This window comes from Styela clava, chromosome 9 (genome assembly GCF_964204865.1).
Source record: "Styela clava chromosome 9, kaStyClav1.hap1.2, whole genome shotgun sequence".
NCBI classification, from domain to species: Eukaryota; Metazoa; Chordata; class Ascidiacea; order Stolidobranchia; family Styelidae; genus Styela; species Styela clava.
The window spans coordinates 7770425-7788610 of NC_135258.1; the positions used below are offsets into that span (position 1 = coordinate 7770425).

Consider the following 18186-nt stretch of genomic DNA (forward strand, 5'->3'; position numbering starts at 1 on the left):
TCGCTCGCAAAGCCTTCGCCGAACGTCGACGGGGCGACGCCGATTTTGCCCCGGTTGCTCATTGTATATCGTATTCTCTCTTTTATCTTCCACTCGCAGCGTTTGTCTCGTTTGTTTTCTGTTTCTTTTACTAAATCGCTCTAAATCGGGGCTAGCCCCGAAATGATGACGACACAATGCCGACGTTTCTTACAACAACGTGTTGACATATTCACGCATTCCTTCTTGTTCGTTGGTTGCTTGAAGAGTTGAAAGTTTCCTCGCCTTTGTTTTTGTCGCTTGTTTCGCTATTTGAATCAGTTAGAGACCTTTAGTCCATTGGCTTTCGATTTTCCACATTCCTTTTGAGCTCCTCACTTCTTTCCGGCTTCGCATTTCTTAGCCTTAGACTTCATAATGAATAAGGTTGATGCACTACTTCGCACTCCGTTTTCGCTGGAACAAAAATTAGAGGTACAACGTCTTGGGCCTTATCACCCAAAAAATTGTTCACTGGAACAATCCCATGACGGAGGAAAGCGTCGGCGTACATTCTGCGCAGAAACTTGGTATAAAAAACACGAATGGTTGTGTTACAGCGAGGACGAAAATCCCCTTTTTTTTGTTTTTATTGCCTACTTTTTGCTACCGCCCGTGACTCACGTTGGTGTAAATTTGGTTTTAGAGATCTTAAACATCTTTTCGAGCGTGCCAGGGATCATCAATCTTCTATGGAGCATCTGGACAATGCAGTAAAATACCGAACATTCGGAAATGTTAATATTGCAGCACAGTTGGATGAAGGACGCGCGGTTTCTATTCGTCGGCACAACCAAAACGTCGAGAAAAGCCGCCATGTACTCGGTCGATTGATAGATGTTTTGAAGTTCATTGGTTGTCACGAGCTGTCCCTCCGTGGGCACGATGAACGGGCTGGCTCTTCTAATAGAGGGGTATTTTTGGATATGGTGGAATACACCGCATCCCTAGATACAGTATTGAGAGATCATATTGATGACGCAACTGTTTCGAAAGGGACATCTAAGGGTGCTCCCGAATATGCGAACCAAGATGGCGGGCATCGGAACGTAACATGGGTAACAGGTTAGGATTAGGCGATAATTTTTTTCCAATTTTCCTTATTTTAGTCCTATTATTAGTTCGAAGACTAGCCAAGAGCCTCCCGTAGTATTTATACCTAAAATTATGGCCTAACCCTAACCTAGTACACATATTACATTCCGATGTCCGCCATCTTGGTTCGCATACTTCGGGAGCTCCCATCTAAGGATATCCAAAATGATTTGCTCGACTCAATGTATAAAATTTATTTACAACATTTGGCTCTGGAAATTGAGAATTGCCAGTTCCTTTCGATTCAGTCTGACGAGACAACTGACATCATGTGCGTTTCCCAACTGGCTGTGATTTTTCGGTTTGTGAAAGATGGTAAACATACCGAGAGATTTCACAGCTTTGTACCAATCGTTGATCGCACGGCTTGCGGGATATCGGCTGTACTGAAAAAAGTGTTACAGCCTTACAACGCGAAGTCAAAATTGATAGCTCAAACTTATGACGGCGCGGCAGTCATGAGTGGGTAGAAACATGGTGTTCAAGTTTATATAAAAGAAGATTTTCCTCATGCGCATTTTTTACATTGTTATGCACACCAATTTAACCTCGTTATTAAAAATATTTGTCTTGATGCCCCTCTCGTCCGTATATTTTTTGCAAATGTTTCGGGGTTTTCTTTATTTTTTCCGTTTCGCCGAAGCGCTCTGACCTCCTTCGCCAGATATGTAGCCGCCGTCTCCCAGCTTGTGCACCAACACGTTGGAACTTCCAATCACGCGTGGTGCAGGGCGTGTCCAAATTTGGGTCTGAGCTCATTGAGTGTTTCAATGGCATTCAGAGCTCTCCGGTTTGGGACGAACGCTCTGTGAGGGAGGCGGCAGGCCTAAAGCGTCTGCTAGAAGATGGTGAGTTTTCATTTTTTCTCGCTTTTTTCTCCACAACATTCTATCACGTGGATGTATTATACGGCGCATTGCAGTCAAGGCTAATGGATAGAGCGTCTGTGCAGTCGTGTATTTTAGACTTCTGCGATGCTGTATCTCGTATCCGGGAAACAATAAAATACGACGACACATGGAGTGCTTCTTTACGCCGCGGGCAAACAACGCAGCGTTTGATTTTGTCTGCAAAGGAATGCTGTGACATTCTGGTGAATCAAATAGGCGATCGTCTGCGCACTGAACACCTTGCCGCGTTCTCTTTGATGAACCCCGAAAATTTTTCAAAATTTGCACGTCAATTTCCCATCCATTTGTTGGCTACTGTCTCCAAATTTTACCCCATGATAAACGTGGGTAAATTGGAAAATGAATTGCGATGTATATACACCAATCAAACTTTTATGAACATCACATCAACTTGCGCGCTCTATGGGTTCCTCATAGATAACACTCTAGTATCTACCTTTGCGGCGTCTGCAAAATTTATCCATTTTTTATCCATTCACAGAGACGTTATTTCTGGGATGCATGACTTTAATCAGCGCGTTATTGAGCATTTTGCTTCCAAGAAACCGCGGCGTGTTGCATATATGTTCAAGCAGTGGAAGTCTAGCAGCATATATATCTATGAGTGAGCGACGCATGTCCTTATCTTTGCATTACCTTTCCTTTTTTCATAGTAACGTTTTAAACCTTATTTTAGGTTTTGTCTGCTTTCCCGAAGTTTCTGTTAATATGTCATTGTATTTATTTGGGTAAATATTGCCTTTCCTTTTGAAAGAGGTTTCAAAATAAACTATGTCTATATTTATTAATCCCTTGACTTGGACCGGTTTTAAAGACACTTTCTTATCGTTAAAAATTGTCGCTTTTGTCGATTGGTTGTTACCGATGGAATGGTTTTTATACTCATAAAATGATGGGAGAACTTACAGCGCTCATCCTGTCCCCGTAGATGGGGGTGACTTGGTCCCGCAGTAGCTTTCCCCGGTTGTCAAAATGACCACGCACGGCCACTGGACAATACCTACCTTGTTTTGAATGAAGAATTAATTTCTATTTAGGTGACAATTTGCTGCCATGTTAGTATTTTTTGGCGGAGTGCATGACATGGAATGCTTCCAATAAATGCGGTTGCTTTTAAATTTTGGGGGAAAATTAAAAAGTGAGTATGATGTTCCCATAAGTGTCTAATTATTATAGACTACTCATAAAATCACATTTTTCCTTGTTCATTTGTGCATTTCCCCTCAATGCCATATCTCTGTATTCATTCCTTCCGATCGCAAACAAAGAATACCTCTCCAACTCCTTCAATTTAGCAACTTCAATATCGGTGTGTATTAATTTACTGCAGCTGAGATCGTTCGTTTATTTTAGCAGATGACGCGCTGCGTTCAAGCTATGAGGATATCATATACATCTTCATTGACTCGAGCAACCGATGTATGCACACTCTCTACTTGAATCTTCAGCGCAAAAACAACGCAAACCAGTGCGTCGGTGGGAACCCTCATAGCTATCATACCAAAACAATCCAACAAACTGATACGAGCGACATTTATTAACGTTAGTCTGCATTTGTTTTTGTTGCTTGAGATAGATAGCTTTTATATTGTGCGTTTAATCGCAATTCGACATAGGCTTTCCATAATTATTTCATGAAGAGAAAAGTCGTTAAGACGACTTTATCATGAAGGACCACAGCATCTGACCCGGTTATCTGGTATAGGGGAATAATTACCCAGCTGTGTGCTTCCAAGTGCACGGAAGTAGTGAGCATCAAATGCTCCTATACTAATTTACCTACAACAGGAATACAGATAGTTGACGGATTGCACCGTCATCAGAGATACAACACCTTTAGATGAGCAAAAAAGTAAAGAATAAATAAAGAAACAAGTAATAGAAATCAGTAAAATCAGATTGCAATAAAATGATTGATAAAATTTTTGATCTTCCGAGACTGCAATTGTAGAAAAATTATTTGTGAATCACGACAACAATAAATATATATAGCGGAACACAAAAAAATAAAATATAAGTCAATGTCCAGGTACCTAAAAATGTTAAACGCCGCAATTTTTTTTTAATTTTCCCAACTAGTACGAAAACTCGCTTAAAACCATAAAACGGTTCCTGATAAGGTATTTGTATAGACCTGATGATGCCGGTCGGCGCCTCTCTCATTTCCCGTTTTGTACTTTGCATCGGTGCACGTCCTTTGCCAGCTTGTTCGTTGATATCTTGTAGCAGTTTGCTGAAGTCGAGGTTCTATCACAAAATGCCTGCGGTGCCTAATGCAACATTGCTAACTGGGCTAAAAATGCCCATGGTGGGACTTGGAACATGGAAGGTGGGTTTATACAACTAGCCTATACATAATTAGACATGTCTGTTTGTAGGTGTCTGGTACTCGTAAGTCAGTGAATACCCACTGCCGTTGAGGCGCGTAGGTATGGCCATGCTGATTACAGCATTATGACCGTCTATAATGTTGTATGGTGGACAGTTAGACAGTGATAACTGAATAAGGTACAGACAGGCAGACAGAGGTAAGAATTGGCGTGGGAATACAGGAATAGTTTGATTGCAATCTGATAATTGTATCAGGCAATTTACAGACTTTAATACCACTGTAATACAGTAATATTGAAAGCATTACTGCATTATTACTGATGTTTAAACTAATAACCTAAATACTGAAATAGGTAAATTGTAAACCAAACTAAAGGCTAATAAACTAGTGATTGTTTATACTTAATGGCAAGGGCGAAGCCAAAAATTTTAAGGGGGGGGGGGGGGTTCTGAAGTTTTTATTTGCCCAAGTTAGATCGAAACAGTTAGCGGGTCCGATCGAACGCTGGAATACGCGTGTCTATTAGTCTTCCTGTCTTCTGGGCCTACAGGTCTAAAATGCACTTTAATAGGGTTACCATATTTTTGTGACTTCTAATAGGGACGCCTCGAAAGACAACGACCCCTTAGCTGTGATTTTATAACTTCACATTTTCCGATTTTACTACATAGGCCTACATTCCTACATTTAAAGCTGTCTCGGCTGTCTTTATTGACCATATTGTTATCGAAATTTCATGCGCATATTTTCTGTCAAAATATCGGGTTCAGTTCGAAAAATAGGAAGGAATTGACTTTAACGATACCGGTACAAATAATTCGAATTTGGACTAATTAGTATTGGATTTACATGCGATACATCTGCCATCAGCGGGAAACGAACGAATTCACCTTTAGTAAGTAGGCTAGCGCTGCGCTATAGTTATTATAGTCAAGTGGTTTCTTATAGTTAAGTGGTTGTGTCTTGCAACTTGCAAGATTTGATCCAATATTTGGCCTTAAATGATCTTGCAAGCTGTTTCATCTTCTCAGTGAATGTGAAAGGGTATTTTATCCTTACTGATTTGCTTTTTTGGAAAAAAAAATATGGTTTTGTTTTCAATAGTAAAAGTTTGATCCTTTCATTTGAGGATGTGTAGTAAGTGTCCCTCGTCAAAGCCTATTTTCAACCAAATCAGCAACGTAGTTTACAATGAGCAGATGAATTTAGGTAATTTGTGACGATTTGTTACTGTGCGGTGTGTATGCTCAACGATTTCCTGCTGATTTTAATTTATCATTATCCTTGTTGAAGCTATGACTGGCATATTGCTTCCTGTTTAGTGTTACAAGCAACATTCAGAGCTGAAATAAACTTTCTTTTTATTAAGTCTTTTTTGTTCGTTCGTATATTTGGGTTCAAATGGAATGACTACTTAAAATATTTCAATGAATCAATATTAATAAAGAAAGTTAAATGACTTTACTTACCAATTCTCTTGCTCATAATTATCTGCTAATTATGCTAGACAAGGAAAATTATCTGATTTCAAATCATGATTATAGTTCCAATTTTTTGATTCCTTAATAAGTTTGTATTATTTTGTTTTTATCAATTTTATCATCTGTTGCAAATTAGAAATGTTATTTTTGCATAATTCACAGAGTGTAGAATTTTATATGCATCCTTTTTTTTCCTCTACTGCTGCAATCTATATCATGTCACTATCAATATCTTAAATGTTAATCCTTGTTCCTATTTTTCAGTCCAAGAAAGGTGAGGTGAAGGCTGCTGTAGAATCAGCAATTGATGTAGGATATCGTCATATAGATTGTGCTCTGGTCTACCAGAATGAAAATGAGGTTGGAGAGGGTGTGGAGGTGAAACTTAAAGAAGGGAAAGTGAAGAGGGAGGACTTATTCATCACTAGTAAGGTACAAAATTTGCTTTGGTTTTAATAGTTTACAGACAGACGTTTTGGCCCTTCATTAATAAATATAACTAATACTTCTCTTCCATTAACGAAATATTCAATCAGAGCAATCACGACTGCACACTTGAGTCTGCATGGGCAGAAACATCTGGTCCAAGATGTCCATGGGCTAAAATGCTGTAAACCGTTTTAAATATCCTGATGTATCAAATACAGGGTGTCCTAAAATAAATGTAACCTACAAAATTTATAATCGAATTAAGGAGTTTCATTTATTTTGGGACATCCTGTACTTTATTATGGATACTTCTGTGTTCTGTGCCTTTATCTTGAGTTTATGTACTTGAATACACTTACTGAATATTATATGTATTTTGCCGGCCACAAGTTTGTTCAGTCAGAACAACATTCAGTCTATCAACAAATCATGGATGAAGTAATTGACACTTTGAGAGTTTTGTATATTTAATACAATCATTGAAACACTTTGTAAAAAACATAAAAATTTGTTGATATTTCTTTTGAGATGACAAGGCTAACCAATTTCATTTTGTTTGCAAAGAAATAAAGGAAAATCTTATAATTCGTTGTATGTGTGTCCTTGAAAACATTGTTTAATATTAACAATTTTTACTTTCAGATCTGGAATACATTTCATAACCCAAAAGATGTGAAGCCAACTTTGATGGATTCTTTAAAATCATTGAGAACTGATTACCTTGACCTTTATTTAATGCATTGGCCGCAGGGATATGTGGTAAGGTCTTTCATGCCAGCATATATTTTGTTTTTCATCAAAACTTGGCACAACTGCTAAAAACTTATATTTTAATGGATGCCATTTCCATCGCATCTCTGATTATCCTACATGGGCTCGCAGGTTCGAATTCTGTGATGGAAATATGTGTGAGAGCCCTAGGGTTGCCACTTCTGGATACATTTTTTTCGAATCGAATCTGGAATCAGAAACATTCTAATCGAATCTGAATCTGTTGAATTTTTTTTTTTTTTTTTCCATTGTATGCGTAGGTTTGCCCAAAGTCACAAAAAAACAAGCCCAAATCTAGAAGAGAAAAACTTGACAATGGAATATTGACACACAAACATGCCAGGTCCAAAGATAGCAAAGTTTTTTCAGTGAATGAGCCACATCAAAGTGGAATCTTTTATTATTACAAAATGGCTATTCAGAATTTATTCTTCTTTCGCCTCGTGCTACATTGAGGAGAATATTTAATTTTATCTTGTTGACTATTAGCAAACATAGTTTTCTTTCTCACAGTGGCATGCAACAAATTTCAACATAAATTAATACATAACCTATTGTTTGTTTTACATAAGAACCGGTAGTAATAAATATGAAATAAAATGGGCTTAGTGATTATTCAGCATTGTAATGGAATTTTACTGTCAATGTACAGTCTCATCCATGAAAATCTAGTACAACAGTAGTTTCATGCTTTATTACTATTACCATCACAGTAGCATTTTTGCTAGGCGTGTTGTATATCTCTTTCTGAAAAAAAGTGTTTTATTATTAATTAACAGAACATGATGAAGATAGATATATTTTTTATGCATTTTTATCCTTTATTTGGGGTGGTAAGATATTCATTTGTTTAAGTGACAAATCAAATCTTCGTAATTCTGTTTTATTACTTGAAAGCCATTTAATATCTTCACCTGTATTCTTTTGCTTAAAAAAATTAAATGCTGCAACTTCTCTCCATATTAATGCAGAACGGTGACAAAGGTTTGTTTCCAAAAGACGATAATGGGAAATTTATTTACAGCGATGATGATTATGTGGATACTTGGAAGGTATGTGGATACTTGGAAGTATTAATTTCACCTTCAACTGATCATTTGCAGACTGATCATAGCATAACCATATGTCTCATTTACCAATAATTTTTATAAATAAGAGGTCTAGAATCGTATGTATGGCTTTACAATTTATATGCTCATATTGGAGGCGATGATGCAATAAAAGTTCAGTTAGCAGTAGTACTGGAATTCTGTTTTATTCCAGGAATTGGAGAAACTTCAGAAAGAAGGTCTTGTGAAGAACATTGGTGTTTCAAACTTCAACGAATATCAAATTAACAGAATAATTAAAGAATGTTCTGTCGTCCCTGCTGTCAATCAAGTTGAATCTCATCCATATTTAACGAACGAATTGTTACTGAAGTTTTGCAAATCTAAAGGAATTGTACTCACTGCATACAGTCCATTGGGATCTCCTGATAGACCATGGTAGGTTTGTAAGAGTCGATTTGTGTATGCAACTTTACCGCTGACTTATGCAAACTACGGCCAGCAGGCCAAATACAGCCTGTTGGTTACAATCTGGACCATCTGAGGCTGCCACAACCAAACTAAAACCAAAGTTTGATGTTTAATCTAAAAAATAGCTCGAGGAATTTGTTGAGATTGTGATTAAATTTAGTTCTGGCACGAAGTTTATTGTTTTTCACTTTTGCTTTTGTAACACTGTAAATATTGTTCATAAAATGTAACTTTTTATGTCACATTTACATGGCCCACCAGTCTGAAGGGGCAAATTTTTTGGCCCCTGGTCCAGAAACCTTGCCTGCCCTTAATTTATTGTCTGTTATTGGGTGATGATATTTTGGTCAAGAAGCTTTCTCACGGGTGGAACAATGATATTGGCTGTAAAGTCGCCAGCATTTAGACAGAACTTATCCTAATGGAACTAAACTACTAAAACCCTTCCTTTAGATTATGAATGGTTAATATAGTTTAAGTAAAAAATGACCGAATTATTGGTTTTCAAACTTTTTACAAGTCCTAACAGCGCCCCATCATCATCCCTCCCACCAACAAAACAAAAAAAAAGAAGAGACTGAATGAAAGGTTTTTCGCCCCATATTGTATCTATGAGAATCACTTATAAAATGATATGACGAAGCCACAGGGGCAGGTTTTCAATACTAATTTTTTCAAACAAGTTTAATAAATGCTCAAATCAAATAACAAATGAGAATAAATGAATAAGTTAACATAGATGGAATAATCTATTTCAAATATATTATCAAGGGCAAAGCCAGAAGAACCGGTGCTTTTAGACGATCCCAAGATCAAGAAAATTGCTGAAAGATTGGGGAAGACAACTGCTCAAATTGTGTTGAGGTATCAGGTTCAGCGTGGTGCTGTAGTGATACCAAAGAGTGTGACACCTTCAAGGATTGCTAGTAATTTTCAGGTAAATCTAGTCTAGACATAGGATAGGATTTATATATTTATCCCGGGGGAGAAGAAAGCCGGTAAGACAGCTTATCCATATGGCCATCTCGTTCGGTTACCAGTCCATGTCGGGTATGGGATTAGTTATTTGTATTCGGAAGCAGGGACTTGATGGTGGAGGGTATTCCTAAGCGTATTCCTAACGCTTAGCATCATGAGCCACACCACCGCTCCAACATGTTTCTCAAATGCTGGTCCTCATGTAAGATGTCTTCTTCAGATAACCGGAAAGGACAAAAAACCGTGATTTTTTATGTTGGTAAAGTCCTGCAGGATTATTATACTAGAAGTATGGCACTAATTTCTGAATACCTGTATTGACTGCTGGTATCGTTTCATTGATTCTAGTATGTAAAAAGTATAAGCTACAGTTTTTCTGTTCAAATTCTTCAAGAAATTATAGTTTGAATATTATTAACACCTAATGATGCTTTTTCCTTTTATGTACTGTTTTTTTTGATGAATACCATATTTCAGGTAAATAATTTTATTAATTCTTCATTGTTTCATGCAATTCATTGTTTTATGACTATAACATGGGTCGTGTCGCTGTTCATGGAACAGTGTTCATTGTGTATAAAATGGTTTTAAAATATTTATTTTTTGATCATTAAAAAAGTTCATTTTTTATAGTTATTTGATTTCGAATTGACTGATGATGACATGGCAGTAATCGGAGGCTTCAACAAAAATTTCCGGGGATGTGGATTGGAATGGTTTGTATATATTTCCTTGATTTTCTACTTTATTTTAGATTGTCTCCCTAATAATGTTGATTTCATACATAGTAATTACGCGGGAAAGGATTGCTGGACTTCTCGCCGCACTAGGGTGGTAACCGTTGGTCGGTTATGTCTTCCTCCACGACCAAGTCCATGCATATGAAACAAATAACTGGCTATCTATTCCCATAAATAAATACGTAAATCCTATCCTAATGTTGATATTTTTTTTAGGATAAGTGACCATAAGTACTGGCCGTTCAAAGAAAATTATTCAGAATGAGGAATCGAACGAATTTCTTCAAATATAAATCATGTTACTCTTACAATTTGAATCAAAGTTTATCAATTGTGCTGTTGGCGTCTATATTTTGCGGCTATATAATTCATTTGCTTGGCTACAGCAGCCATTACGCAAATGCAAGTTTATTTTGTGCAAACTTTTGCAATTGGTGATTTTCCCATAGTGTGTTTTTCCGTGTTTCAATTGATTATAATAAGAATAATAATTATTTATTTTATCCTCATGGCTTATGCTTTGTATGTAAATATGACTAATGGAATGAGTAGGTTCAGGGTGTCGGAGAAACATTTATCACGGGAGAGGAAAGTCGAAAAGACGACTTAATCATGCAACGTACCACGACCTCTCGTCATGTTACCAGTTCATGTTGGCCGAAGTGATTGCGATAATTGGTACAATCGTCAGGCTGTGCTGGCGCCTGTTTGGATTTAGTATCTTTGTGCGTATCCCTCTCCTACTTGACGCGAACAAGTCTCAGGCCAGAGGCAACCCTAAAATGCGGGAACGACGGGAAATTGCATAAACTAAAATGAGGGGACTACGGGAAATGCACTAAAATGCGGGAACGATGGGAAATTGCCAAAACTAAAATGCGGGAAATTTCACTAAATAGCGGGAAATTTCACAAAAAGCGGGAAGGACGGGAAATCGCTTTAGGGTACGGGAAATATTCATTTTTGGGTATGTTTAGGGGACATTGGCGTAGAAAGCGAAAGCAACGGCAAATATACCCTTGGGTTGTGTGGGTACAGAATTTGCACTAAAAAGCGGGAAGTTTCACGAAGAGTGGGAGTGACGGGAAATGGCACTAAGATACGGGTAATAGCATTTTAGTGCAATTACCCTGTACATGCACACTCAAGTGTAAACTTTCCGTTTTTACAGTGCAAATTTACCCCTCACATAGTCTAAAATGCATATTTCCCGTACATTAACGGAATTTTTCGTCGTTCCCGCTTTTTATTGCATTTCCCGTCGTTTCGTCGGGAATGATGGAAAATTTTACCAAAAAGCGGGAAAATGTTACAAAAAGCGGGAATGGGTACGGGAAATATGTATTTTATTGCAATTATCCCCGAACATGCACACCCAAGTATAAACTTTCCGTTGCTTCCGCCTTTCAGTGCAAATTTATCCCACACATATATATATGATTTCCTTCTAATAATTGTAAGGCGGAACTGCAGATAAGTCAGACCAAACAAGAAATACGGAAAATTTGCAGCAAATGCTAGACTCTGATATACCCGTGAACTTATATTAAATAAACTTCACATGTATAAGGGTAATAGTGTATACTATTCAAAGTTAAATCTGTGACTGTTCTTCCCGAATCTCGCATTTATTGCAATGTCATGTATAGGCTTGCACGTAATTGACAAAAATCAATTCCGTAATTACGGCCAAATCGATTACGTAATGACCCCGTAATTGCGATATTTTTTTCACACATTTAAACCTATCATAACAACCAATTTAATCCACTTCTATTCCGAATGGGACATCGAAGTTTGGTTTTCATATTCCCGGCAGTACTACACGCCGGCGACAGATGTTAAAGACAAATATCAAGGAGTGAATTCAAAATAATTTTATTCTGATTTTTATCTTTTGTATTAGCTTTGATTTTTTTATCCACTTTATCACCAAATTTTATGCGATCAATTTTATCATTACCAACACTGGTAATATATTTAAGAAACGATAGTTAACTTTTTTAAAATCGTATTAACGTATTAATACGACTTTCGTATTAAATAAAAATTCCGGGTTGCTAATTTATTAATCAACTACAAGCGTATTCTCTCGTTTGATTATTCTTTCGCTTGCCTCGCGACGAAGACTTGTTATTTCACCGTTTTTTACAATATCCGACTTTACTACTTAGTTAGCATTTTATAATAATTATTGATGCCGACTTATTGACGATATTCCGAATTCTATGCTTCATTTTACATTAAATCATTTCGCGGCCTAAAAGTTATAACATTATTTGCGATAAATTTAGATCAAATATTAATTATTTGCGCATTATTTAAAATACCGTACTTGTATGACATGCCTTCTCCGAAAATACAAAGTTATATCGCAAAACAATGCATTTTGTGACATTTCTTTTAATTATTATTAAATTAATAAATTAATTTTATTAATTTATTTTTCTAACTCAAGTCGACAATCCTATTTGCCAAGATTGACACAAGTTTGGTCGAGTGCCGGTGGTATTCGAGTCGACGATAAATCAAAATAAGTTGCCGCATTTGGTAAAGACAGGTAATCATATTTGGCCGACATATTGCGAGGCATTGTGAAAACCATATTGAGCAATGCCAAGTCCGGACAGGTATATAACGATAAAATCGGTAACAGAACATCAAGATTTTGTAATAGAAAATGGATCTCGCGCAGAATAAACACGGGAAATCCCGTCGTATTGTTGTTTCTCTGCCGTCTCAGTCCCTTTACCGATGCCGAAAAGACTAAGTTGCGTTGGTTCATTACGCAATTTCTCTTCCGTCTTTATATTGATGTTTGATAAGCGCGACATTAATTATCACGGCATTTACAAATAGACCATGTTTTATAAGTTGATCTCTTACATTCTTTAGTCATTTCACCCGAAGAAGTTGAAACCAGGTGTGTTGACGTCCATCGGTCTCAACACAATTCTATTCCTTATCTACGGTTAATATGTACATTGGCCATCCTAGATAAGTTGATAATAGGTTAGTAAATGACGCGTTATGCCTTCCCCATCTGCCTAACAAGAAAGAGAAAAACGGCTGCGAATACCGGAACTCTAACTTCTTTTACTTGAACTTTAATTTTTTACAATCGACGGAATTGACTGCTCTGAAGAGAGCTCGTTTCAATCGCGAAAGCGCTCGACCAACAATTACGACTTTACGTAATTCGTAACTTCACTTCCGTAACTCGAAATAATTCCGTAATTCCGTAAATTACGTGCAAGCCTAGTCATGTATGAAAACACCTATAGCGACATCTACATCCATCACGGTTAATTTCCGAATACACTGATGACGTCAGACATTTGAAAGGCTCACTTAATACTGTCGCGAACACATTATCTCGTATTTAAATTAATTCACATGTCAATTCATCCCAACATCAACGTCAATAGCATTTTTCAGCCTCCACAGTCAATTTCTTTGCATGAACTTCACGCCGCTCAACAAAACGATCAAGAACTTATCGAATACAAACGGGATCCTGAGAAGCATTCTCTTGAATTAGTAGATGTTCCCATCGCAGAGCTAAGCGGAACATTAGTATTCGATACATCAGCAGATAGTAAATTGAGGCCATTTGTACCCAAATCGTTACGCAAGAAACTATTTGACAATATTCATAGTTTAGCTCATCCTGGTGCCAGAGGCTCAACTGATCTAATTTCATCACGCATCGTGTGGCCCGGAATGGCTAAAAACAATGGGTTCGCGAATGCGCTCAATGCCAGCGTTCAAAAATGCAACGTCATACACGTACCCAGATGACAAATATCAATGTGCCATGCGATAGATTCGACACTGTCAACGTTGATATATTAGATCCACTCGGATTAAGCAGAGGCTACAATTACATTCTTATGTGTGTAGATCGTTTCTCACGTTGGTTAGAATGCATCCCATTGTCTGATATTTCCGCTGAAAGTGTTGCCAATGGATTTGTATTTGACTGGGTATCACGATTTGGAGCACCAAAGAGGATCATCACAGATTGTGGGAAACAATTCAAATGCAAGCTTTGGTCGGATCTAAGGAATTTTCTTGGCACCGACCATTCTACAACTCTTCCTTACTCGCCACATATGAATAGTTTAGTGGAACGCGCAAATCGTACGCTTAAAAATGCTCTTCGCGCTATGGAGAATCCTGAAGACTGGTATGACAATTTAGGATTTGTATTGCTCGGCATTAGAAGTGTCATCAAAGAAGATTTAGGGTTGTCCTCGGCAGAAATTCTGTACGGAGCACATCTTCGGCTTCCTGGTGAGCTCGTAGACCCTCGTCCAAATCAAACTACAATCGAACCGTATAATTATGTCAACAAGATGCGCAGATTTTTTAACAAACTACATAGCGTGCCTACTCGAGAGCAGCCGCCTAACCGAGTTCATATTCCTAAAGAACTCAATAACGCAACACATGTCTACATCCGTGTCGATTCCACAAGAAGAGCACTTCAGCCCGTCTATACTGGTCCACATAGGGTAATTTCAAGGTCCAATAAGTATTTTACGGTCGAATACAAAGGAAATCCTTACGACGTATCAACCGACCGCGTGAAACCATTCCAAAAGCATTCCTTCCTTTTTGTGACGTCGAGACTACAACTGTGAAATGTCACCCTTCTCCACTGAAGCCGCAGTCAAAACCTGATAGCGAACCAAGAGAAAACCCTCCCATTTTAAACGCACCAAGCCAAAACAGCCTTACTCGGCGTGGACGGGTAATTCGCACACCACGGCAATTAGACGAATTTATTTTAGCGCCTATTTTTGAAATAAACATTTAGGTTAATAGCATAACTTTTTACTTGTGTTCATATATAGCCCCATTAAAGCGTAACACCACATTATATGATCTATTTATTCGTCGTAATCCTTTTCTCACTTTCACGTATTTCATGAGCTCTTCCCACCGGTTGATTTTGTCTAATGATTTAATACGTCTGCCAGCCCAAAATTCTGTCACTACCTTATCCAATTTAACACATGTTGTTTATCACCGTTTGCTATTCCCACTTCACCTATCTCAAAATTTTTGAATATCATGCGACTCTTTCCATGTCAGCCCCCCAAAATGCTTTTAAGACATAATCGAGTAAAGTATTATTTGTCTTTTTATTTTTCTACAGCCCTGTAAAGCGGGTATTCCTTGGAATATTCCATACATGTTTCTGTTTCTTTACTTTTATCATTTTTTCCCCACTGTCCTGTGCTGTTTTTGTTGCCGGCTGCAATAATTTCATGATTAATGAGAATATTTTGTTGTTCAGCTGTGTCATGTTCGCACTTTCAATTTTAAATTACCAGCAGGCATATCCCTTATCTCCACGTCATCAAGTGCACCAAATGGTAAAATTCGGCATATCAAGTTAATCGGATTTCATCGTTAATTTACTCACTAACTATTCATTCGTATTTTTAATGTTTATTTATTTACTTCACCACATGCATAGAATATTACGTAGAGTCATATTTTCGCAAATCTCACCTCCTATTCATTGCACTTGCTGTTGACAATTATTACTGTCATACACTGGCGACAACAATGTTTTGTTGCTATGTATATATTGTACTATACATTGCTATATTTATCGGCTATTACTTAACTGTAAATCAATCGCTTTTTATTTATTTAATTGTCGTCACACCTGTACCCACTTTTATAACTAACAATAATTTATTGGAATATCTTACCCACTTCCATTTCATATTCATCTGCTCTGTGCTGCCCTTTGATTCACGTACCCGTCCACGAAGCCTTTACGAAGTGGGGGGACCTCATATAGTGACATCTAGGCTCGGGTCACATGACCTGTGACGCGCTGCCACGTTTTGGCTTTTTGGAATACCAAATTCGACACTCGCTTCCTGACACTTGATCTTTGCACACTCGACTTCGATGCACTCAACTCGGGGATCTCTCGCGACACGCACCTACTACTACTCCAAGCATCTTCCTCATTTTTGAGTTAAGTTATTTTACTGTTTGATATCTATTTTATGCTTTTATAACGTCGATTTTATAATACAATATACAACAAGAAACTTACTCGTTTTAATCAGAGACTTGAAAGCGGACAGGAATTAGGAAGCCTTGTCTCGGCACGCGGAGTCTAGGGCAATAGCAAGAGCCCTATACATCTAAATATAAACTTCCTGTTTCCAGGGATTTTTTTCTTTTCCCTCTCTTGTATTTTGTTGTAATTTCCTTTATAAATACACCTAAATACTTGTTTTCCGCTCTTTCCGCCATAATCTTAGTCTTACCGTCTTTCTGTTCTTTCCGCTTCTTCTCGCTTATCCCACCATTTTGAATACTTCCGTATTTTGTTGTCACTTATACTTATGCCACAAAATACTTATTTTTCCCCTTTTCCGCGATATTCTTAGTCTTCTCGCCTTTTCCGCTCTTCCCGCAATTTTCAATACTTCAGTATTTTGTTGTAATTATTTATATAAAAACACCCAAATACTCTTCCGTTCTATTCGCTATATTCTTAGTCTTCCCGCCTTTCTCGTATTTTCCGCTCTTTCCGCCATTTTTCAGTACTTCAGTATTTTGTTGCAATTTCCTGTATAAAACACTTACATACTTATTTTCCATTTTCTCCGCGATATTCCTACTCTATCGCCATTTTTCAATACTTCAATATTTTGTTGCAATGTTCAGCTCATAAACAGCTCAAAATAAACTTTCTGTTTTTCCCGCGATTTTTTTACTCTTCCCGCCTTTTCCGGTCTTGCTGACATTATCTTACAATTTCCTATATAAAACACCTAAATACTCATTTTCATCTTTTTCCGCGATATTCTTACACTCCCCGCCTTTTCCCGCTTTTCCCGTCATTTCTCAAAACCGCCCCATTGTATTGCTACTATCTATATAGAACACCTAAATACATATTTTTCATTTTGTCCTCGATGTTTTTACGTTTCCGAATCTTCCCGCCGTTTCCTAATACTTTCGCTTTTTATTGCAATTACTGTTGTTCCCGTCATCGCCGCTTATTTAGGAAAATTTCCCTTATACCCAACGGATATTTAGTGAAATTTCCCGTAGTTCCCACTTTTGAATAAAATGTACATACACATCTAAGTGTATATTTCCCGTTGCTCTCGCCTTTTAGTGTAATTTCCCTACATTTACTCTAAAATGTGTATTTCCACTATCTTGGAGCGATTTACCGCCATTCCCGCAATTTTGTAACATTTCCCCCGCTTACTAGTAAAATTTACCGTTTCCCGCATTTTAGGGCTCTAAAACGCGGGAAACGGAAATGACGGAAAGTTCATTAAAAAGCTGGAACTGCGGGAACGACGAGAAATAGTCATTTTCAAATTGCGGGAACTACGGTAAATTTTACAAAAAGCGGGAATGACAGGAAGTCGTTTCCACAGTTCCAGCATTTTAGTGCATTTCTCGTCCTGTTTCCAGCATTTTAGATTTGCCCCTGGGCCAGGGATTCTTCGTATATAAAATATTGGATTTTAAAACTTCATTTTATATATCATTTTTATTTCTAGGGGGGCTTTTAAAATGAAACAACGAAATATTTGGTTTGACTTGTTGTTCAACTCGATACGTATATCCTTATTGAACTTTACTTTGTTATCGGACGTTCGCTATTTCAGTTCGCAACAGGTGGATAATTCTCACATGTTACGGAATAAAATGACGTGTTCGATTGCAGAAGGAAATTTGATTCCTTTCAGGAAAAATAACGTTGAACGCAGTATTTATAGTTGGTGAAAAACAATTAGTGACAAACAACACTTCTTTGCTCAATGTTAGTTTGATGTAGAGCTAAAGGTAAAAAGTCGAGACAGCTTAGAAACTCAGATTTCAATCTCAACGTAGTTAAAGTACATAACGGAA

At 37.5% G+C, this 18186-nt stretch overlaps 1 protein-coding gene across 1 annotated transcript; it reads left to right on the forward strand.

Moving 5' to 3' along the window:
• The first annotated feature begins 4092 nt into the window (after positions 1-4092).
• On the forward strand, positions 4093-10778 carry LOC120338793 (aldo-keto reductase family 1 member B7-like). The gene is made up of 8 exons (XM_039406746.2): positions 4093-4353; positions 6102-6269; positions 6909-7025; positions 8009-8089; positions 8301-8524; positions 9329-9494; positions 10169-10251; positions 10492-10778. The coding sequence occupies exons 1-8, from the start codon at positions 4162-4164 to the stop codon at positions 10538-10540; spliced, it is 1080 nt and encodes a 359-aa protein (XP_039262680.2). The 5' UTR covers positions 4093-4161; the 3' UTR covers positions 10541-10778.
• Positions 10779-18186: the final 7408 nt, after the last annotated feature.

Excerpts from the sequence above, each read along its gene's own strand:
- LOC120338793 (XM_039406746.2), top strand. The coding sequence starts at position 4,162 with ATGATGCCGGTCGGCGCCTCTCTCATTTCCCGTTTTGTACTTTGCATC. Across the intron at positions 4,354-6,101 it reads TGGGACTTGGAACATGGAAG|TCCAAGAAAGGTGAGGTGAA; the intron begins GTGGGTTTATAC and ends CCTATTTTTCAG. Across the intron at positions 6,270-6,908 it reads ACTTATTCATCACTAGTAAG|ATCTGGAATACATTTCATAA; the intron begins GTACAAAATTTG and ends TTTTACTTTCAG.